Genomic DNA, 23803 nt, shown 5'->3' with positions numbered 1-23803 from the left:
CAGTTGGCTATGAGAAACATGTTCTGAAACTATTAACTTTTAAGGTCAAACACTTTGCTTGCAAACTGTGGAAGTCTTTTGTTGTATTCAGCTTGTATGAATACCAGCTTGTGTTCCACCTTGTCTTATATTCAGTCATTTGTCTTTCACATGCTGCTTTTTAAAACTGAATGGCTAAAGTAAATCTTGTATTACTGAAAAAACTGAGTTCTGCAAAGGATGGCATTGTTGAAATGATGGGTTAATTGAAATACTCTTTAAAATGGTCTTTGTTTTAAAGTGTTTGATGGAATAATCAAGTCACACAGAACGCAACCTTAGTCCTAATAATTTAGTTCAATTTTGAGTTTGGCAGTGAATATTAATTGACTTTCAATAATATTTGATTATACATAGATTTTGTGAAAAGGAAAGAAATTGCACCTATTTTGTAAAACTGAAAACATTGTAATCTCATTAATTTATTGTTCATAGAAAATCTTAACAGAGACCAGATTATTGGTGTACATGAAACACATTAAATTGTCCCGTTTAAGTCAAAACTTAAACTTAACATTACTGCAGGCATATTTGCAAAGAGGGAAATCAAACAGCTAAATTAGCTGCAGTATATATACACACACACACACATATATACATTCCATTAAATACTATAAATAGATTTGTGTGCCGTGCATTAAAAGCAGTCTCTGTACATAACCTCTGTTTATACATGAACTTTTTTTAACACTATTGAACAGGTGTACTTCCCTGCGAAACATAAGGGATAATGAAGAAAAAGATTCTGCTTTCCGGGGCATTTGCAGTATGATTGGTGTCAATCCAGGAGGAGTTGTGCAGGTGATAAGTTGAGATCAGTTCATTTGCTAGCTTTTTAGTAATGATGTTTGTGATGAAGTGATTAAAAATGGGAGTCTAAAATACCATTGTTACATTTGATTTCCTGAAATGTGGTTTGTTATACAAAAGCAAGTAGAATGCTGCCTCAAATCTTTAGAATAAACAATAGTATACAGCCCACGTAATAAAATTTATAAAGGTTTAAAGTTTTCAATATATTTTGCCTGCAGTTTCTTGAATGTTACCCGAGAGCTGAGTAACATGAAAGTGGTTTAACATTGTTTTGCCTAAAACAGTAGTGTCCTTTGGTTTCTGCATGAAGGCCTATTCTGTATCTGTGAAGAAATATTTCTGTTTTGTACAGAAGGTATTTGACTGGCAGCCTAGCATGTCCAGAGACCTTCGCCCAGCCTGAAATGTTGGGATTCTTAACGGCCTGATACTAAACAAGTTTATTCTTTTCGTTCGAGCTCTTTCAATGAAAATGTTACAGGAGCAAGGAGAGTAATATTGTCTTAATTTTAGGGAAGCACAAGTTGAAATGTTTCAGACAGCTTTGAGGCAGTGACTGCGTAGAATTACAACCAAGCTGATAGTTTTTCACTGGAGGTAATTAACCCATTCAATCCAAGGTAGGTGAAATTCCAAATGAGCTGTCCTATTGAGCAGAAATTAACACTTGATCTGATCAAATTAAGTGCTTTACCACACTAATGTTCCTACACTGGTTGGAACATGTGACAAACTGGACAAGACAGCACCTCCAAGTTAGAACTTTACTGGTTGCACAACATGGAAAATGAGGTATACGTTCTTTGACACTTCATGATTACTGATGACCGAGGCATAAGCCAAGCCATCATTGTCAAGAAAATTAATAGGCAGAAGTGTCCAGGGCAACGGAAGTACTGCTTGGAAGGAGTGGTAGAAGACCTAACCTTCAGTGCAACAGGGAACTCAGTATAACTGCACAGCACAACAGGGTACCCAAATATCTTGTGGCCTGAAATGATTATAGCCCAGCTGGATTCCAGCTCCAAGATGAGGACCGTTTTATCGCTATCAATATGTTGCTGAGTTTGGTAAGTGATCTAAATTATACTGTCATCTGCCTTTTATGGCTAGAAAATGTAATAGCAACATAATAGTACTCAATCTTCAAATGTACGTTAGTAATATTTGGCAAGATCTTTTAACCATTGAAATAATGTTGTAGATCCATAATTATAATAAGTGTGAAAGGTAGCTTTCAAAAATCTTTTTACTTAAATAGTTGTAGTTAATGCAGAGTCAAAAGTTGAACTGAATGCTATCTTCTTTCCACAGGTAACGCCTATCAGCATTTCCAAGTTGACATCCTCCCTGCCTACGAAACCTATTGTTGAGTCTATGGTTATGACTACTGTGGAACAGGAGAGGGAGGATCAGGTCACAGCTTTCCCTGGATTGTAAACTGTAAAAACTCGTACAAGCTGTATCACTGGAGATGGAGACACAATTCACAGATAGTGACGCTGCAATGTCCTCAACCATCTACCCAGAACAGAGTAGATAAGCCATTTATCTGCTTCACAAGTGCAAAGTATTGATATTACAATCCAGCTACATCACAATGGGCTTAAAAGACATTCAATGTGATTTTTCAGGTATAGGAACATACGAATTAGGAGCAGGAGTAGGCCACTTGGCCACTCAAGCCTGCTCTGCCATTCAATAAGATCATGGCTGATCTGAATGTAACCTCAACCCACATTCCTGCCCACTCCTGATAACATTTCACCCCCCTGTTAATCATTAATCCATCTAGCTCTGCCTTAAAAGTATTCAGCCTCTGCTTCCAGCGCCTTTTGAGGAAGAGTTCCAAAGACTCTCAACTCGCAGAGAGAGAATTTGTCCTCATCGCTGCCTTAAATGAGCGACCCCTATGCCTATGCAAAGTACCTTGATTGACAAGTTGTCACAGTTTTGAACAATTGGAGAAAGCCCCTTCCAGTCATTAATATCAATGCTGCTGCGCTTCAAGGAGAGCTTCAGAGTGTCTTTGATGTGTTTTCTTTGTCCTCTCCTGGAACGTTGACCATCTGAAAGTTCAGAAAACAGGATCTGCTGGAGGAGACGCTTTTCAGTCATCTGGATGCAATGCCTTGTCCATCGATATTAACTTGCATAAGTTTTATCTGAATGCTTGTGGAGCTGGCTTCAAGAAGGACACAAGTGTTTGTTCAACAGTCCTCCCATTGTATCTGGAGGCTGAGCATTTCTGATGGAATTTCTCTAAGCACTGATGTGTCACTGATATCCAATCCAGGCCTCACTGCAATACAGGAGTGTGGTGACGACAAAAGCTCTGTACATCAGGAATTTTGTTGACCTCCGGAGGTCCTTATATCAGTGAGTGCTTAACAACAATTTGTAGAAGTCTGAGCCAGCCTTTGTTGGATTCTCTTTTGAAAGGGGAAGGGTAGCCTTTTAAGATGTGGCTGCCAAGGTATGGGAAGTGTTCAACATATTCTGGAGTGTCTCCTTCAACATATATGGGTGGTGGAGTATTTGGCTGACCAGTTTTGGTGTGATATGAGTTTTGTTTTTGGCAACATTCAAGGACAGGCAGAGTGAGCAATGACACTGCAGTTCTCTGCAAACTATAAATTGTGAATGTCTATCGTGGCCAAGGATAGATCCTTGGGGAATGCCAAAGGTTAGGGTGAGGGAGTGGAAGAGAAGCCATTGCAGGTATTTCTCTGGCTATGGGTAGATAAGAAGGAATGTAACTAGTTGAGGGCAGTCCCACCCAGATGGAAGACAGTGCAGAGGCATTAGAGGAGGATGTTGTCGTGAACTGTACCAGAAGCTGCAGATAGTTTGAGAAGGGCCTTCCCAAACTTTTAATAATTGTGGATGCAATCTAGACCAGGGATTTTATCTTCTCTAAGTTTGTCTAGTTTATCGATAATGTTCCCACTTTCTATCCTAAACGTTTTGATCGTCTCTTCTTGTGTCATGTCCATCATGTTAGTCTCCCTAATATACACTGAGGCAAAGTAATTATTTATTATTTCTGCCATCTCAATGTCACTGCCTGTGTCTTTATTGTGTATTGCTCCATGGCATAGCCATATCCTGAGTTTTGTTATTTGTGCGTCTACAGAAAACGATTTTTTATCTTCCTTGATAATTTAACTTTATCGTTTCTCTTGGCCTTAATTTTTAATTTTTTACAAATCGTTTTGTGTTCTCCTATTTGACTATGAATGCCTTCTCAATTTTACCCTTATTTCTTTATACATCCATGGTGTGCCATTACTGACCAGCTCTTGCTTTTTAGTGGGATATATTTTGTTAACTTTATTGATCGCTGTTTTAAATATTTCTTACTGTTTTATTTCCATGTTAGTCAGTCATTTCTAGTGTACTTTTCCTAGTTTCTTCTCATTTCCTTAAAATCAGCCTTTTTCCAATTTATTACTTGTTTTTTGTTTTAAGTATGCCCTCATGATTCTTCATCTGAAACCTTATGTTGAGAACTTATCTGGATGTTTCCTTACATGCCTCGTATCTTAAGTGATTGGTTTAGTTGAGTAAAAATGAAAATTATATGAAAATAGAATAAATCAGGAATTGTATTCAGTTTAGTTGTGCTTGATTATTATTGAGTTAAACTCATTTTGGGAAAATGCAAAGGAGGTAAAACTGTGAAAAGGAGTTTTAGTGCCTAAAGTGATACTTTCTGAAAAGAAATAATTCACCATTAAATTTACAAACTTCAAAATGATGCCCAGTATGAAGCGTGCGCATGAACATTAGAGATTATATTTAGTTTCTTAATGTTCCAGCGGTGAGAAACAAGATTAAATTGTGACTTTAGTGCTGTGCATCTGCAAACCCATTTGGTTCCTGATTTTTGTGTTTCTAATATGATTAACTAACTAAATCCCTGTTTCAAATATGTTTTTGTTTGTTCAGGTCAGTAACATCAATGTTGTTAACCTAGTTCTAAGATAACTTATTTTTTTAGTGCAAAAACTTTAAGACAAAAAATTGAATACTGATCTCTAGATAGGTGTTTGATTTATATTAGCATCTCTTTTGACACTTTAGACAAGAATACTTAAATTTTTTAAAAACATTTTATATCAGAATTGTTCAAATGTGTTTTTTCTTCCAGGACTTCATTTTTTTCTGTGATGCAGTTGCATCTTGGATTAGTCCAAAGGATGACCTTCGAGATATGTTCTACAAGGTAACAAGTTTCTTTGTTTTGTCCCTGAAAATTGCTTGTTTTGGTTCCTTTAGAGAGAGAGTAAAAACAGGAATAATGAACATTTCATTTTTCTTAAATGTCTGGCATTATTTGATGTCTACAAATTAACATTTTTGTTTTATTTTGATGTACTAGAATACTGAAATTCAGTCAGGAGAAATTGCATATTTTTAAAGTTTTTCTCATTGGCTTAAAAATGCGTTGTAACAGCAAACATTTTAGCCAGGGAAGTTTACCCTAAAAGCTTGTAGATGCAGTCAAGGTAATCTTGACATATTAATGCATAAATCAGTTGGAGCATGCTAACGACACTAAAGTTGATAGTGTCCAGATGAGTAAACTCATTTGTGATTTTTGATAGGTTAATAAAATTTTTGTGGGGTGTTCACAGTTTTCAGAAAATATCAACTTTGGTCCAGTAGTTTCTACAGCAGTGATCTTGTATATTTTTTAAAATATTCGTGGGATGTGGAGTTTTCTTGCAAAGGAAGACCTGTTTTTTTTTCAATGACCCTTTAAGACCAAAGTGGCCCGGGGAGTAGTCTGAAAGAGGGTTAATTGGTTTCCTGATTATGACATCATTTGGTTCCAAGTAATTTCCATGTGACTGAAGGTTGACATGGGGGATAAACAGCTAAAAAATAAGAGGTAAATAGAAAGCTAATTGCAGTGAGGTTGGGTCGGCCTGTGTTTTCTGTTTGGTAGTTCAAAATGCACTGAGAATTCGTGCAAAGAGGAAAAAAGCAAGGTTCTCTAAATGAAATTGTTTTCTGTTTGGTAGTCCTCGAACAGATCCTGACATTGAAGCAGGTCTCTTAGAATAAAGCAGAGACTGTGTTACTCTGTGTGTTATCCATGTGGAAAAAGCAGAGAGCTGAAGACAGGAAGGGCAAGGCAGCTGTAGATTGGACTGGACCCATTGCTGCTGTTTGTGTTGTCAGAGCCCACCAGACTGTTTAAAGGTATCGGAGAATGGAGTCTCTGGGGATTCTGTGCCATCAGGACTGTTGTGACCCGAGTGAGTGTGTTTCATAGACGTGCGCCTTATTGGTGTTGACCCTGTCCAGGGGCGTCAGATGGAATACCGCTGGTAGTGAATGTGACTTGAGGGCCAGAGCAATTGAGTGGCAAGTGAGAGACCATGTTGGCAACGTTGGAAATACTGAGAGATTACACATAGCCCCACATTTGACCGGCAGGTGCTTGTAACTGCATGAATCGACTATTTGAAGTGAAATTCAAATTTTTATTTGAAATACCCTTCACCTATTATAGTGTTAGTATTGTGTTAATTTTTGTTGCTTTGTTACAGTAAAAGTTTTAACAAGTGAAATCTTATTGGTTTTCTTTTCGGTGGCTCCATGGAGATTCCTCTCATAGAAGTTATCAGTCACTTCGGGAATCGTAACAATCACATTTAACACCATATTAGTGTCATACTATGCAAGGATGGTGTCTTCAGTGTGAAGACAGGGATGTGCAGTGGTCAATCCTACAAGTACTGTCATGGATAGATACACCTACGACAGGTAGATTGGTGAGGATGAGGTCAGTTGATTTATTCCCTCATTTTGCTTCTCTCACCATCTGCAGACTAGCAGAATGAGAGGTGGTAGCGGGATGGGGGAATGGCGGTGATGGTGGGGTGGAGGTTTGTGACAGAGTGGGGAAGTGAAGAGGGGTAAGGAGTGGTGGAGGTGGGAGAGTGGTAGGGGGGATGATGGGTGAGGGGGTGGAGGGGGTCACTTTTAATTAGTACCACAAAATTAAATACTGTGTACTTCGCAAAATTCTCTATTGAATGTAAATCAACGTTTAAATAACGTTCAAAATTTACATTATGCCCTAAAGTAGGTAGGCACAATTCTGATGATATGCTGCGTTGATGTACCAGAGGCTTGAGAATCTTGGGCCTCGTCAAAGTAAATGGTACAAAACTAAAAATCAGGAGTGATGCAAAATAGGGTGTTGACTCACTATCGTCCATTTTATTACTCTTGCAAATTCTGGGAATGAAATCCCTACTTGTCACTAGGGTAGTGCTTAAAGAAAGGTTTTTACAAATCTCCACTCCATCCTCGGTTCACCCCAATTAAGCTGTAAATTCATTGTGTACAACACAATTTGTATGACAGCTTCTGTGGGAAGGGGAACCAACCCGGTTCTGGAGTTGAGGCTGTACTGAATTTTTGTACCATGTCTCATTCTTTGAACATGATTGGAATTTTTTAATCTGCATTTTTTCTGAGCTGTTGATAGATGCCTTATTGACAATCCTGGGGATAATGTCATTAGTATAAAAGGGGTAGATGCTATTTGGTGATGTATTGTGGGTTGGTACCAGAGAAGTCAGAATGGTATGGTTGTATTCGCTACAGAGTTGAATTGTTTTGTAAATGTAGTGATTTCTTTGTAGCCGCTTTCCTAACATCAGCTGATTGCTCTGTGATTGATTATCCTTACAGAATCAGCATTGGGCCTCCAGTTTCACCATTGCTACAGTCAGTCTGCCTAAGATAAGAGCCCATGGTGTTAGAGGCAAGGTACTAGCACGGATAGAAGATTGGCTGTCTGGCAGGAGGCAGAGAGTGGGGATAAGGCGGTCCTTCTCAGGATGGCAGCCGGTGACTAGTGGAGTTCCGCAGGGGTCAGTGTTGGGACCACAACTTTTCATTTTATACATTAATGATCTAGATGAAGGAACTGAGGGCATCCTGGCTAAGTTTGCAGATGATACAAAGATAGGTGGAGGGACAGGTAGTATTGAGGAGGTGGGGAGGCTGCAGAAGGAATTGGACAGGTTAGGAGAATGGGCAAAGAAGTGGCAGATGGAATACAACGTGGGGAAGTGTGAGGTCATGCACTTTGATAGGAAGAATAGAGGCATAAACTATTTTCTAAATGGGAAGAGAATTCAGAAATCTGGAGTGCAATGGGACTTGGGAGTCCTAGTCCAGGATTCTCTTAAGGTTAACTTGCAGGTTGAGTCGGTAGTTAGGAAGGCAAATGCAATGTTGGCATTTATTTTGAGAGGTCTAGAATATAAAAGCAGGGGATGTGCTGCTGAAGCTTTATAAGGCTCTAGTCAGACCACATTTAGAATATTGTGAGCAATTTTGGGCCCCATATCTCAGGAAGGATGTTCTGGCCCTGGAGAGGGTCCAGAGGAGGTTCACGAGAACGATCCCAGGAATGAAAGGCTTAACATATGAGGATAGTTTGAGGACTCTGGGTCTATACTCGATGGAGTTTACAAGGATGAGGGGGGATCTGATTGAAACTTACAGAATACTGAAAGGCCTGGATAGAATGGACGTGGGGAAGATGTTTCCATTAGTAGGAGAGACTAGGACCCGAGGGCACAGCCTCAGAATAAAGGGAAGACCTTTTAGAACAGAGATAAGGAGAAACTTCTTTAGCCAGAGAGTGGTGAATCTATGGAATTCATTGCCATAGAAGGTTGTGGAGGCCAGGTCATTGAGTGTATTTAAGACCGAGATAGATAGGTTCTTGATTGGTATGGGGATCAAAGGTTACGGGGAGAAGGCGGGAGAATGGGGTTGAGAAATTTAACAGCCATGATTGAATGGCGGAGCAGACTCGATGGGATGAATGGCCTAATTTCTGCTACTATGTCTTATGGTCTACTTCATTCAAGTGTAATGAAAGAAAGACAAAACCTATTATGCAGCACCTTTCACTATGTCCCAAATCACTTTACAGCCGGTTTAGTACTTTTGAGTCGGAGTCACTGGTCTAATGTAGGCAATGTTAATCAAATGGCAGAGCAGACTTGAGGGGCCGAATGGCTTGTTCCTGCTCCTAATATGTATGTCAGTGATGAGATGTGCTGGGCTAGATGACTTTTGTCGACCATAATTATCTTGTGAGCAGAGTGTGGAATCATGGCTGGACTTCTGCTTATTTTGTTGCTAATCGAAGTTTAGTGTGAGAAAGCTTTGTAGAGTGAAATTGCCAGGATGTGAGTGTGTAATGGGCTCATAGTTAATCAGGAACATGTTTTACAGAGCACATGATTCTCAAATCTTTTCCATCAGCTTCAATCTTGTCCTTTTGTCTACTTGCCTATTATCGCACTTTATCTTGGCGCTTTTGAGTTTTTTGGGATATTAAAATATCGTGATGAAGTTGTGCTGCATAGTGGATAATTGATAATATACTAGAGTGAGAAGCAGCAGAGTCTTCAATTTGCTGATCAAGAAAACACATACAATTGTGAACTATCAGCCTTTGTCCTCTGGCCTCTGAAAAGTTGTGTTGCACAGAGATACTTAAGGACTCTCAACGCTTCTCACTGACAGTGAAGTCCTGTGTGGTTCAGTCATTTCACTTTGTCACTCGGGAGTCATTTGATCTCCCTACTCCGTGAGATTACTGATAAAATAGAATCCAATTACAACCTTTGTATGAAATAATTAATAAATAATAAAGTCGTCTTCTACAGAATGGAAAAGATCTTGTGCAATTTATCTGCGTTGCAAGTATTGAATCTTTCTCCTAAATATGTGCAATGTGCAAAATACAGTGTTATAAATAACTAATGGGACATTTTTCTGTCAAATTAACTGTGTTGCACGATGCTGCTAAAGTAAAATTTGTACACTCTGGTTTGTTTAATAGTCATGGTGGGGTCACCTGTCTGGCAAACACAAACAAACACTGAATTATATCGTTGCTGCCCTTAATATTAGTGACCCATGCTGTATATATGTATATATCGGATATATTTGTAACCAGATGTAAACAACAGGCGTTATTATTTTACTAGGACATTTCTATGATTGTTTAGTGAATTAATTGGTGAATCTTGAAAGGGGGAAAATATCATGCATGATTGAGTGGGGACGGGGTGTTAAAGAGGGGTGGGAAATATGGGGCCTGGAAACAGAAGCACCAGCACCCATGGTTTCTCTCCCTGGCCCTGCATGTGAGGGTCCTGGAGAGGCCGAAAAGGAAATTTACCAGAATGGCTCCAGGAATGAGGGACTTTAACTACAAGGTTAGGTTGAAGAAGCCTGTGTTGTCCTTCTCGGAGCAGAGGAGATTGAGGGGAAATTTGATAGAGGCGTAAAAGATTATGACACAGATCTTGGTAGGATGATGCAGAAAGGCCCCCATTAGCTGATGGTATAAGGACCAGGAGACACGAGGTTTTGGACAGAGGCAATGTGAGGAAGAACTTTTTCACGCAGCGGTGATGACCTGGAGCAAGGGTGGTGGAAGCAGATACGATCAATGATCTCAGAAGGAAGTGATGGGCACTTGAAGGAAATAAACTTGCGGGGCTACAGGGATAGAGCAGGGGAATGGAACTGATCGGATTGCTCTACAAAGAGCCAACATGGACTAAATGGACAAAATCGCCTCGCCTCTGCCTTTGCCATTATGACTCTATGCCTCTTGGCCCAATCTGGTAGCTACGTTCTTCAGGACTCAGCCAGCTTGGTCAGTGGTGGTGTTTCCAAGCCACTTCTGGTGGTGGACATTGAACTCCCTAAGCCATTGTGCATTCTGTACCTTTGCTACCTTTGGTGCTTCTTCAAAGTGGTGTTCAACTTGGAATACTGATTCAACAGTCGAGAGAGAGCAGTAGTTGTGTCACTTAGCAGGCGGTCACCTTGCCCATCTTTGACTTGCTGTCGTGAGACTTTATGGCGTCGAGTCAATAGTGAGGACTCCAGGACTGCTCCCATCGAACTGTGTACCACTGTGCCAACACCTGTGTGTGGCCTGCAAATGAGATAGGATGTACCCCAGGACGGTGACAGTAGACTCTGGAATGTTGGCAGAAAAATTTGATTTTGAGAGTAATCACTGTTGAGCTGTTTCTTAGTTGCTTCTGTTGCTTTGCAATTGGGTATTTATGCTTTTGTCCTGTCTGGTGCCCAGGTCATTGCTGGGTAGTCTGTTTGATTTTATTTGATACAACTGTTTAGCTTGCTAGGCTATTTCAGAAGGCAGAGAGAGTTACAGGGTTTGGAGTCACATATAGGCCAGACCAGGTAAGGAAGGCATATGTCCTTTTTGTGAAAGGACATAGTTGATCAGCTGGGTTTTTAACAACACTCCAGTAGTTCCTTAGTCACCATTACTGATACCAGCTTTTTATCCCAGATTGATTTAATTCACTGAATGTAAATCCCCCAGCTGCATTTGTGGGATTTGAACTCATGTTTCCAGGTCACCAATAAAGTAGTCCTATAACATAAGCACTGTGTTACCATACTCGTTATGTATAGTAGTGTTATATATTGAAGTTGCAAATGTTTAGTATCTCTTCTATATAAACTTAAGTGGTCGGAAACCTGTTGGGAGAATAAGTAAAGCAATAGAGGAAGGTTATGAATAACCAAGCTATAATGATTTGTTTTGGTACTGTGCAAGAGGGAAATCCTTACTTTATTTTGAAGATTAAACTTATCACTGATCTGCAAATGTTAATTTGTGAGACCCAAGTTATAAAATTATAATATATTGAATATTTTAACTAGTATTCAGTAACTGGATTATTCAGTTTAATTGGGTGGTACATGAAAATTCTTGATTATACAATGCATATTTAAATTACTGAAATTGATCATGCATATTTTAAACCTGTTAGCTTAAAATACAATTTTTGTACTTCATTTCAGATCCTTCATGGTTTTAAAAATCAGATTGGGGATGAGAATTGGACCCGCTTTTCAGACCAGTTCCCACCTCCCTTGAAGGAGCGCCTTGCAGCGTATTATGGAGTCTAGCTGTGTACGCTGTTGTCAACCCATACTCGTGGTAATTTCCAAAGCGTTTTGTTTTGAATGAGAGATGAGCTTCCGACCACACATGCATGCCATCACCTAAGGCCACCCATGAGCCATAACATTGCTCAACTTCATTACTGCCTCACCTCAGCTACTGCTGAAGTCCACATCCATGCCTTTGTTATGTCTAGATTTAACTATTCTAAAGTACTCCTGGGTGGCCTCCTACCTTCTACCCTTTGTAAATTTGAGGTCATTCAAAACTTGGATGCCTGTGCCAAAACTACATCTCCTCTGTCCTAACTCATACTAAGTCCCGTTCATCCATCACCCCAGTGCACGCTGACCTGCAGTGGTTTCCAGTTAAGCAACATCCTTTTTTTTAGAAAAAATTCATACCCAGGTTTTCAAATTCCTTCATGCCCTCACTCCCTCCCTACTGTACTTCTGTCCTAGTTCCCTCTGAAATATCTGCCTCCTCCAATTCTGACCTCATGATTATCCCTGATTTTAATTGTTCCGCCATTGACAATCGTGTCTTCAACTGCCAAGGCCCTAAGCTTTGGAATTCCCTCCTTAAATCCCTCTGCTTCTCTACCTCCCTCTTTTCTTCACTAACACATTCCAGAGAATCATGGAATGTTTACAGCACCGAAGTAGGCCATCTGGACTGTCAAGCCCATGCCAGCTGTCTGCAAGAATGATTTAGCTAGTCTAACCCCCGCCCTTTCCCTGTAGCCCTGAAAATTTCTTGCCTTCCAATTATCCAATTCCCTTTTGAAATCCACAGTTGAGTCTGCCTCTACCACCTTTTTCAGGTTGTGACTTCCTGATCATGTAACCTGTGATTATTTTCCCAACAACTTCAAATATGTGTCTGCTGATCTCAACCCTTCTGCCAATGAAAACAGTTCCTTTTTATCCAAAACAAAAATAAAAATACCTGGAAAAACTCAGCACGTCTGGCAGCATCTGCGGGAGGAACACAGTTAACGTTTCGAGTCCGTATGACTCTTCAACAGAACTAAGTAAAAATAGAAGAGAGGTGAAATATAAGCTGGTTTAAGGGAGGTTGGGACAAGTAGAGCTGGATAGAGGGCCAGTGATAGGTGGATAACCAAAAGATGTCACAGGCAAAAGGACAAAGAGGTGTTGAAGGTGGTGATATTATCTAAGGAATGTGCTAATTAAGGGTAGAAAGCAGGACAAGCAAGGTACAGATAGCCCTAGTGGGGGTGGGGTGGGGTGAAGGAATCGAAAAGGTCTAAAAGGCAGAGATAAAACAATGGATGGAAATACATTTAAAAATAATGGAAATAGGTGGGAAAAGAAAAATCTATATAAATTATTGGAAAAAAAAGGTGAGGGTCGGAAAGGGGGTGGGGATGGAGGAGAGAGTTCATGATCTAAAATTGTTGAACTCAATATTCAGACTGGAAGGCTGTAAAGTGCCTAGTCAGAAAATGAGGTGCTGGTCCTCCAGTTTGCGTTGAGCTTCACTGGAACAATGCAGCAGGCCAAGGACGGACATGTGGGTCTGAGAGCCGGGTGGAGTGTTGAAATGGCAAGCGTCAGCGAGGTCTGGGTAATGCTTGCGGACAGACCGAAGGTGTTCTGCAAAGCGGTCACCCAGTCTGCGTTTGGTCTCTCCAGTCTGGATCTCCCATGCTCCTGAACACATCCTCTCAACCTTTTCCTGAAGGAGAACAACCCTAGCTTCCCTAGTTTAACGACGCAACTGAAATCTTTAATTCCCGGAACTATTCTCATAAGTTTGTTCCACTTTAAATCCTCACTAAATTGCAGAAGTGTGATGGAATACTCCCCACTTGCCTGGGTGAGTGCAGCTCCCATAACATGCAAAAAACTTGACACCATCCAGATCAAAGCAGCCCACTGGATTGGCACCACACCCACAAACACTCACTCCCTCCACCACGAGCGCACAGTAGTAGTAGTGTGTACCATCTACAAGATGCACTGCAGGAATTCACCAAGGCTCATTAAACGGTACCTTCCAAACCCACGACCACTACCATATAGAAGGACAAGGGCAGCAGATAGAAAGGAACACCACCACCTGGAAGTTCCCCTCCAAGTCACTCACCATCCTGACTTGGAAATGTATCGCCGTTCCTTCACTTTCGCTGGGTCAAATTCCTGGAATTCCCTTCCTTCCTAACAGCACTGTGGGTGTATCTACACCACATGGACTCTTAACGGTTCAAGAAGGCAGCTCACCACCACCTTCTCAAAGGCAACTAGGGATAGGCAATAGATGCTGGCCCAGCCAGCGAAGCCCACATCCTGTGAATGAATAAAAATTAAATGCATGTGACCGCTGTCCCTTTTATTCCATGGGCTTAAACTTTGCTGGCAAGCCTATTAGGTGGCATTTTATCAAACACCTTTTGTAATTCCATATACACCACATCAACCTCAACAAAGCCCCCTTTTATCTCTTCAAAAAATTCAATCAAGTTTGTTAAAGGCAAGTCGCACTTCTAATATATGCTGACTTTCCTTAATTATCACTTTCTTTAATTCTGATGAGATGCTGGTGTCACTGGCAAGGCTGACATTTGTTGCCCATCCCTAATGGCCCTTGAACTGAGTGGCTTGCTTGGCCATTTCAGAGGGCAGCTAAGAGTCGACCACATTACTAAGGATCTGAAGTCACATGTAGGTCAGACCAGGTAAGGATGGCAGACTTCCTTCCTTAAAGGACTTTAGTGAACCAGATGGGATTTTACAACAATGTCATGGTCACCATTACTGAGACTTGCTTTATATTCCAGATTTATTGATGAATCAAATTTAAATTCCATCAGCTGCCATGGTGGGATTTTAACTCTTGTCCCCATAGCATTATGCTGAATCTCTGAATTACTAATCCTGCGACATTCCCACTATTAACTTTGTCCCGGATTATCGATTCTAAAAACTTTGCCGCCACCAAGGTTAAATGACTTTACGTATTGAGTTTATCCTTATGTCCGCTTTTGAACAAAGGTGTAATCTTTGCAATTCTCCAATCCTCTGGCACCATCCCCTTATCTTAAGGAGTATTAGAAGAATATGGCCAATACCTCCACAATTTCCACCTTTACTTCCCTCCGTATCCTCAGAAGCATCCCATCTGGTCCAAGTGATTAAGCATCCTTTCTATACCTCTTTTCTCAATTTTTAGCCCATCCAGTATCTCAATTACTTCATCTTTCACTGATTGTGGCAGCATCCTCTTTCTTCCTTGGTACTTGTTTAGCACCTTAGCCATGCCCTTTGCCTTCATGTGTAGGCCTTTTTTATTTTTTTGGTCCCTAATCAGTCCAACCCTCTTCTTACTACCATTTTATTATTATATGCCTGCAGAAGACTTTTGGGTTCCTTTTCATGTTGGCTGCCAGTCTCCTCTCCTGCTCTCTCTTTGCACTTCTTATTTCCTTTTTCACTTCCTCTCTGAGCTTACTATATTCAGTATGATTCTCTTGTCATCAGGGAGCTCGGCTTTGATTGCTCAAACTTTCTTTTCTTCCCCCTCATGAGAATGTTTCTAACCTTTATTTTAACCGTCTCCTCTTTGAAGGCTACCCTTTTTTTTATTACAGCCAGCCTGCAATTTACCCAGGAGAGATCTGTTCTCAACCCACTGAAATTGGTCGTTCTCCATTTAAGTATATTGCCAGTAGATTGCTCCTTATCCTTTTCCATAACTAATTTCATCCTTATAAAACTATGATCACTATTCCTTAAGTTTTGCTTTGCTGACACTTGATCTACTTGACTCACCTCATGTCCCAGAACCATATCCAGCACTACTTCCTTCCTCATTGAACTAGAGACTACAGATCAGGAAAATTCTCTTGAGATCACTTTAGAAACTCTTCCTCCTTTCTGCCCTATATTAGAATGAAAACCTGCCTTTGGCCTAATGTTGTATTATGTGGCTCTGTCAGATTTGTTTGATAGCGCTCCTGTGAAATACCTTGATGTTTTTTGGTCAAATATGTAAAACATATTTCTTTGTCTCTACAGGTCTTTCAAGCTGGGAAGTCCATAGGGAGACTCTGCACCCAGGGAAAAAGTTACCCTTTACGGGGGGGGAAGGGTAAACCAGTGGGACATATAGTACAATCCCAACCCTACTGGGACGGGTGGGAGGGAGGTGTTTAGCCGTCGCACTGTTCAGTCGACATTGGGGAAAGTTGAACCCTGAAGTCTTTTTCGATGGACATTTGTCTCTTCTTTTTAGAGCTTTACACCAGAAGAGAAGAAACAAAGGAAGACATCTGACCCAAAAACATCATGTTTCTGACTAAGGGAAAATGCAACAAATGCAGGAATATAGGCTTCAAAAGTGGGTTTAAGTGCAGAGAGAAAATCATAATCATTAGGTTAAAAGTTGGCAGCCAGAGACATGGGGGTTTTACATACAGACTAAGGCTGAAGGTAAGAATTAAGAAAACACTCGGGGATTAATAGGCATTTGCATGAATTTAGGAGAGCTACAAAAATGACAATGTTAGCGCAATTCAAAAGTGCAGCTTGTTTCCAAGATTAATAGTGAACATCTAAGTAAAATCATAGACATTAAGATGTGAGTTTCTGATGAAGTAACAATATCAGTCATAATGAATGACTAGTGATTGGTAACAAGGCTAAATGGCTCAAAACCCTAAATAGCTTATTTTTTCACTGAGTGGTACGTGCATATCAGTTAAAGTTTGACATATCTTTAGTTTTGCATTAAAAAATACACCAGATAGTATAAGTAATTGGGTTGTAATGCCAGTGTTCAGATTTTTTTTTCTAAACAAAGAACTACAGTAAATCTTTGTAGTGTACATGTTCGATTTAAGGTACAGGCATGTATTTGGTTCACTGTGGTTAACAGTAAGGTTGCTTTGTTTTAGTGGGGCATTGGTCTAGCATGTGTGCATCATAGAGAGTGGAAATGGTAAGGTTTCTTTCCCACTAGAATTTTTTTTAGTGTTGCAGCTCAACAATATTACTAAATAGACTTTGTGTAAAATACCCCGAGGTTTTTCATATAGGATTTTAATTTCTGTTAAGGTTATTCATAGGTATAACAGTTCGTAAGGATTTGAAATATCTTTAGGATCCAATAGGGTTAAGATTGTTATTGTATTGTGTGTAACCTGCACAATGTGGAAAGCTGAAATCTCCATGCAAATCTGTTGCCTCTGTGCTGTCAATGTGATGTGCTTTCTGCATGGTTATATACTATTGAAATTAATAGAACCTCCAGAAATAAAAGAATTATGTAGTAGGACAATTGAGGGCTGCATAATTAGATGGCATGTAAGGACATTGTACAAGTGTTAAGAGACAGGTTTGCTTTATTTAGTGTTTTTAATCCGACTTGATTGGTAATATTTTTGTTCAAAGCATGATCTCGTGAGATGCTTATTGTCCTGTACTGTCTTAAGCAGGATAGATCAAAATTTCAATCTGGAATATATGAAACAAAAATTGGCACATTGGTGGCCCTTTGTGCCATAAAAGCTGCAGGAGTACGAAATGAAATGGATCCGTTTTCTTTAATTTGTTCCACTTTATGTTGCTTTCTATACTCCTTTGTGTAAATAAATCCTTTTACATTAAATTCTGCCCCTTCCCCCTTATGTGTATTTTGTTGTAAATCTTTTTTTTTATTTTTATTAGTATGTACTGTGAATGTGGAAAACAAAAGCTGGTACACTTGACCTTTGTTATGCGTGAGTCTTTTATAATACATTGACTGCCTGATAATTATCCCATGATGGTTAGATATTTTTTAGATGGGACATACCCTCCCCCAGGGAAACAACAACTCTGCTGGTCAGAGTGTGGAGCGCAGCACAACTTTGGAGGCTGCAAGGCCAGAATAAAATATACAGCGAGTAATTTTAAGTACTTTAAAAGCCATGACAGCTTTTTGTATTTCTAGGTTTCCCTCGGTTACATATTTTGCTACACAAAAAAAGGGAGAAAAAGCAGAGTGTTTGGCTGATTTTTTTCTGCTTGCTTTTTAAGTTGCGTGAGATAAATGAGGTAACTAATGCACTGAAAAAGACAGGCTTTGTGTGCGTGTGTGCATGAGTGAGATTATGGCATGGAACTTAGCTGCATTTTGCTTTGCAATGCATTTGTGGATTTCTTTTTAACTTTGCATGACAATGCATTTTATACATTCCTTAATTTTGCACAGCTTGAAAAGTGATTGGACAGAAGCGTGTTGTTTAGTTTTTCATAACTACATATTATATACAAACCATGTAATATGCTAGTTAACTAAGCTCTTCACTAAATAAAGGTCCCATCAACTTGCATGGCCCTTTTCTACATGTGCAACATTCATAAACTTGCATGCAATGGACTTCCTTTAATTGCTAATGCATAAATAGAAAAAAAAGTTTGCTCAGGTTTTTAGAAAACAACTCCATGGCTGCTGCTAGAAGCTACTGGTATTTGTATTGTGAAGAGAAATGTATTTGCATGTTCTTCATCAGTTTAAACCAAAAGAAATTTCTATGCTCAGTACCTGCAGTCGATTCCAAAATGTGCTTAACTTGCTTCTGATCTAAAAGGACATTTTCTTCAGGTCAGATACTGCCTAACCAGGAATACAATATTTCAGACCAGGTTTTTTCTCACTTTGAAAATGACTAACAAAACTCCTGGAGTTATCTGGACTTAAATATCTACAGTGTTCAAATGTAAGGAATAAAAGTTACAGTATTACAACAGGTTGGACAGAATTATAAATGTACTTGATTCCCTGGGGTGGAGGTTTTATTAGGGAGGAGAGGAGAATGGATAAAGATTAGATTCTTCCATAAAGAATTGGAAAGCTTTTGTGAATGAGCTTCTTGACTTTAATTCCAGGCTTTCTAGCCAGTCAATTTGCTGAAGAAAACATTAATATTGCAGTAATCCAGCTGTTGGAATGCCAAGAGTAGCTTTTTTACTGTAATATTAATCATTCCTACTAAAATAGTGTTAAATACTTGCTTACTGCCCTCCCTTTTAACCCAATTTTTCAATTTTATATTTTATCTATTTCTCCCCCTTATTCTCAGTGTTTCAGCATAGACACTGCGAATACTTTTATTTCTCAATCTCCTAATCCCACCATCTATTTTAGAAATTGGAGAAATATTTAAAAGTTAATTCCAAAGACCCAAAAGTATAGAAATGTGAAGTTACCAGGTTAATCTTCAATGTTACTTTGTTACATCAGCAACCCGCCAGCAGCAGGATGAATTCTCATCCAGGAATGTGCTTCGATGAGATAAAACCGTCCTTGTATCCTTGGGTTCAGATCATGTTGATGGAAATTTGCTTGGGTAGCCAAGCAAAATGCTCAGTGGTCAATCTTTTACATCTGTTCTCCTAGCAGTGCTTAGGTTCGAATTGCTATAAATTTATCAAATCTATATGCAGTATTTAAAGACTGACTAGTATCGTTTGATAGGTCAGGTTTGGGCTAATGTACTTAATGTGGGAGTGGAATTCTGGTAATCTGGTTTAATCCCAAAACATCATAACCATAAGAAATTATTTTCTTTACTAAAGCTATAAATTTCCCCATCAAATAACTTTGTATGGACAGACTCAACAGTCTGAAGTTTGATCACTTATTTGTATTTGCCCTATTTGATCTTGATCTCTATATATACTGCAATTGCATTTACATAAACTTCTACATAATTGGTTTTAAAACTATTAAGTTATAATTGTTTCCAGAACATTCATTGAAAAGGCTGTGTTGAATGTGGAATAATCAAGGTTCAGTGCTCCAAATAATAGCAGCAGTAGCTCCTTTTGTCCAGTGTCCTCATTTTCCGTTCTTGTTTTTGTTGATTTAAAAATTCAGATTTGCTAATGTATGCATTATTCAAAGAGAGATTTACAGGAATTGGTACTTTGCCTCATTCTGGTGGACATAGCAAATGCGGTGATAATTTTCTTGTAGTCTCCTGTCTCATACACATCTTTTTTGAAAAGCCATGGGGCCCACTTAAGTGAATTGGCCATTTGCCAGCAAAATCCCTTAGATTGCCCAGGATATTCTAAATGATTTTCCATTACTTGAACAAGTAGTATTTAATATTGAATATGGCTGTGGTATTTTTTTCTATAATGAGTTTGTTCTAATACCACAACACTTTTCAGTGTTGCACTTGACTGAGCAACTGATTAATAATTGGTTACATTCTACCAGTGCCTCCTGCTGAAATACAAAGCAGGTTATGTAGTAGTAACCTAGCTCTCTGAAATGAGGCAGTGTGCACAGATAGAACATTACAATTGACTTACTGGCTGTTCAGTCAGCTGTGATATTACAGTGTTTAAAAATTGCACCTGTGGTTTAAAACTATTCAATTTAACACCAGATATATTTTAATTAATTGTTGAGCAGCATGAATATAGAATGTTGAAAACTACTTTCAGGAAAGCATTGTAACTACAAATGGCAACATTTTAATTTACTTATTCAATCGGGTAAAATGGAGTTGTAAGGTATTTTTTGCAGTGAAATTTAATTCACTGAAGCAAGCTATTCATTTAAATGGATTTTACTGAGTTCGTAGAGCCTAATGTTAAAAATTTGAATATTTTTAAAGAAATATATGTAACTAGTAATGGAGACTGTCAATGAATAGGTATACAAACATTTTTAAATCAACTTTTCCCTGCATTTACCTAGAAAGTAGAGCATTCATTAATTCCCCTTTCTCAGACCTTGCCTCCCTGATTTTCAACCAATTCATAAAATTACTGGGGAAACTGAAAATGAAGTACCTAAATTATCTTTAAATTTGTATGCTCAGTGCATTGCAGATGCATGATTTAGAAATTGATCCCTGTCTCTCTCTCTCCCCCCCACCCCCCGCCCTATTCAAACACAAAGGTTAAATTACATTCAGATTGCTGAGGGTGTAGAAAGGAACAAATGTGCATTGTCAAAATGATTTGCCCCCCCCCCCCCCCCCCCCACCACCCCCAATCAGAAAGTTAACCCGAATATAAACACTATTAAATATTTTTGCACAAACTAAATGCATCATGGGATATACAGAGCATTTTAGTTGCTCGTTGTGTAAATGTACCATATGGTTTTTGAATGTTGGGAGAATGTTGATGGAGTCATGAGAATTAGTCTCATCACATTCCAGTGTTTCTGCCTTTTTGGCATGCTAAAGCACGGCTTGATTTGTCTGCTCCTCACACTGAATGGAGTGCTGTTAGTGTGCTGTCCTTGCAGAAACGGCCGCTGCTACTGATGTAGTTTTTCTACTTGAATATTTTTATGTTGTAGAGATCTCAGGTCAGCATTTACTGTTTTTATATATGCCTTTTACCTTCCCTTCCTGTTTGAGCATCCCTCTTTTGAAGGGTTCTAACAGTGCATTATTTAGCAATTATAGATGCTTTAGGTCATTCTCCATTGACACCGTTGAATCTATTCACATTTTTTGTCTTGTCCAAAATTGGTCATGGCCTGAAATAAAATTTCATGTGAATGTTCTCTTAAACATGTTTCACGTGATCCATTCTGCTCAGTAAGAGCAGAAAAGTGCAGAAGCTTCCATCTTGATTATCTACTAAGTAGAAGTCCACAGCCATGGGCCATTATAGAATTTGTTTAAAAACTGCATACAGATTCAATTTTAATTTGCAGTTTTAGCATTGAACTTTTATCTGTCAGTATCTCAAGATCAACAGTGTATATTATCTCATTGTAATTGGGACCTATGCAGAATGATACTGGTCTACTCTCCGGATAATCTGTCATTTATTAGAGTGGAATGTGACAATTGTCATGAAATATAGAACTGTAGATGTCCATGATATCGTAAAGATTTATTAAAGTGACTTCTCCAGTTGTTGAATACAAATACAGTGGTAGCTTTATGGCATTTCTTGTCTCCACTCCTGCAAAAAAAAAACCTAACAGCTTGAGATAACAGCGGCTTGCTTGAGCTTCAGTGGCCACATTCTATGTCCTGGATTAGTTTAGGTATTGACAGCCTTGTAGTTTGGTTAGTTGTGGAATTGTGGAAGATATCTGCATTTATGCATGGGTTTTTTCCCCAATTTAATGACCAAAGGATTCTTTAAAAGGAGCTTCACATGAGTAATGTGGTGTTAGAATTTACTCTTCAAAACCTCTCCTGCAACCTCTCAAGCTGTATGAACAAGCTGTAAGCAACATTTCTTGGAAGTCTGCTTCTGTGTAAACTTGACAAAACTTCATTTTAAATAGAAACATGGTTTTAATTTTTGATAAGCTGCTGAATTTTGAAGAAAGTTTTTGGGGCCACCAAATATTTTGGATCATGCAGAGAATATATATTGTATTGATCTTATATGTAGTAATTTTTGTATTGATAAATGTTAGTTTGTATCTTGTAGTGAACTAGTAGATGTTAATGTTAACCACTGCTAGGAAATGTATGTTCAAAATAAATCATTTAAAGAGAACAATTGAATTCTGATTTTTATCTGGGAAACTCAAGAAATGCAAATTCATTCAGCAAAATCTGGTTTTGATTTTAGAAAAATGAAAAGCCTAACTGCAGGCGCTTCTTTCTCTTCCCCGTCCAGTAAATAAACAAGTATCCTGGAATGTTCAGTCGGTAGATGGACTGTGTTTCAACACTGCTTTGCACTAGAAGATCAGTTCCTGACTACTATGCAAGTTAACTTTGAGTATTGAGACCAGTAACCATGAACAAAAGGATATCAATTCTGCTCAGATCCTTGACAACTTGATAGAAATGGCCTCATGGAACTGAAAACTACTTCTTTTCCACTTGGCAGTCCTAACGTGGCAAATTTTCAGCGGGCAGCCTCACCAACATGTAACGTGAGAATATGTCGAGCTGTGATTTTTTTCAATCAATATTTTGGGGCGGAGGCGTGGTGCAGTGGTTATAAAATGGTTTTCCCCTTACTATTCAATATCTTTGCTTAAATTACAACAGTGAACTGCTTATAACAATTCTGGTACAGAAATCATAAAGTGTTAAGATGGGCATTGGAAATACCATGTTTCAGAATAAATGTGATTTAAATTCACAATTTACATATTAAAAGATGCTGTGGATTTCTGATGCCATCTTTTAATCGTTCCACAATTTATAAAGCAATATCTTCCTATTCATTTCTATGGAAAAAAACTTCAATTAATTTCTGTAAATTTCCTTACATTCATATGTTCCAGCAGCAGAGCAGTTTTTCTTATCCAGTTCGTCGATGACCAAAAAGCGACTAGTTTCATGGAAAGTATTTACAATTCCACCAAAGACTAACCTTGAAGCCACCAATGTTCATGCCTTCAGAGCTACGTTCAAGCATAGGAATAGAGTAGGACACTAAACCTTAGACTCTGACCTGATATTTTGTTAGTCATGAAAACAGTCTCTTGAAGCATAGTTCTCCCTGCCTTCTCTCCATATCCTTAACACCTTACTTCTCTATATAGTTTATTTCAAACAGTTAAATTAATGTTGCATTTGTGGCCTTCTGGAACATTGTGCTCCCCATTCAAAGGACCCTTCGTGAATTTTTTTCTGATTCATTTTCCAGTGGCTTAGCTCAAATTCTAAAATTATATTCCGTTCTAGTTTTCCATCCTAGAGGAATAGTCATTTCCCCCCCCCTCTACCATATCAATCTCTCTTATTTTAATTTCAATCAGGTTAACGTCCAATCTTGTATCTGGAGAATAAATGGCAAGTTTGCACAATCTGTTGTCATATGTTGAGTTTAAAAATAGCACTCCTCCATAGTTCCCAAAGCTTTTAAGTCATGGGAGTTCAAGCCCCTGTCTGTGTCTGTGATTTGGACTGATAGGGTTTGATTGCCATGATGATTAGTCAATCATCCCATTTTCATATAATGTGACTACCTGTACCAGGATGGTAGAAGA

The 23803-nt window shown here is 38.9% G+C and overlaps 1 protein-coding gene across 4 annotated transcripts in view; it reads left to right on the top strand.

Moving 5' to 3' along the window:
- Positions 1-17507, top strand: part of tnpo1 (transportin 1) — a 192949-nt gene extending 175442 nt beyond the window's left edge. For 3 of the 4 annotated variants that reach the window (XM_078564093.1, XM_078564123.1, XM_078564113.1), the window contains exons 22-25: positions 741-840; positions 5006-5080; positions 11755-11893; positions 15898-17507. In XM_078564093.1, coding sequence (XP_078420219.1) covers positions 741-840; positions 5006-5080; positions 11755-11862 — 283 coding nt within the window. In that variant the 3' untranslated portion in view covers positions 11863-11893; positions 15898-17507. The remainder of the gene's footprint in view (positions 1-740; positions 841-5005; positions 5081-11754; positions 11894-15897) is intronic. The other variant, XM_078564104.1, reaches the window with a different exon arrangement.
- The last annotated feature ends 6296 nt before the right edge of the window (positions 17508-23803 follow it).

This window comes from Cetorhinus maximus, chromosome 2, assembly GCF_964194155.1.
Source record: "Cetorhinus maximus chromosome 2, sCetMax3.hap1.1, whole genome shotgun sequence".
Lineage (NCBI taxonomy): Eukaryota > Metazoa > Chordata > Chondrichthyes > Lamniformes > Cetorhinidae > Cetorhinus > Cetorhinus maximus.
Note: the sequence above shows the minus strand (reverse complement) of the source record. Positions and strands in the feature narration are given on the sequence as shown.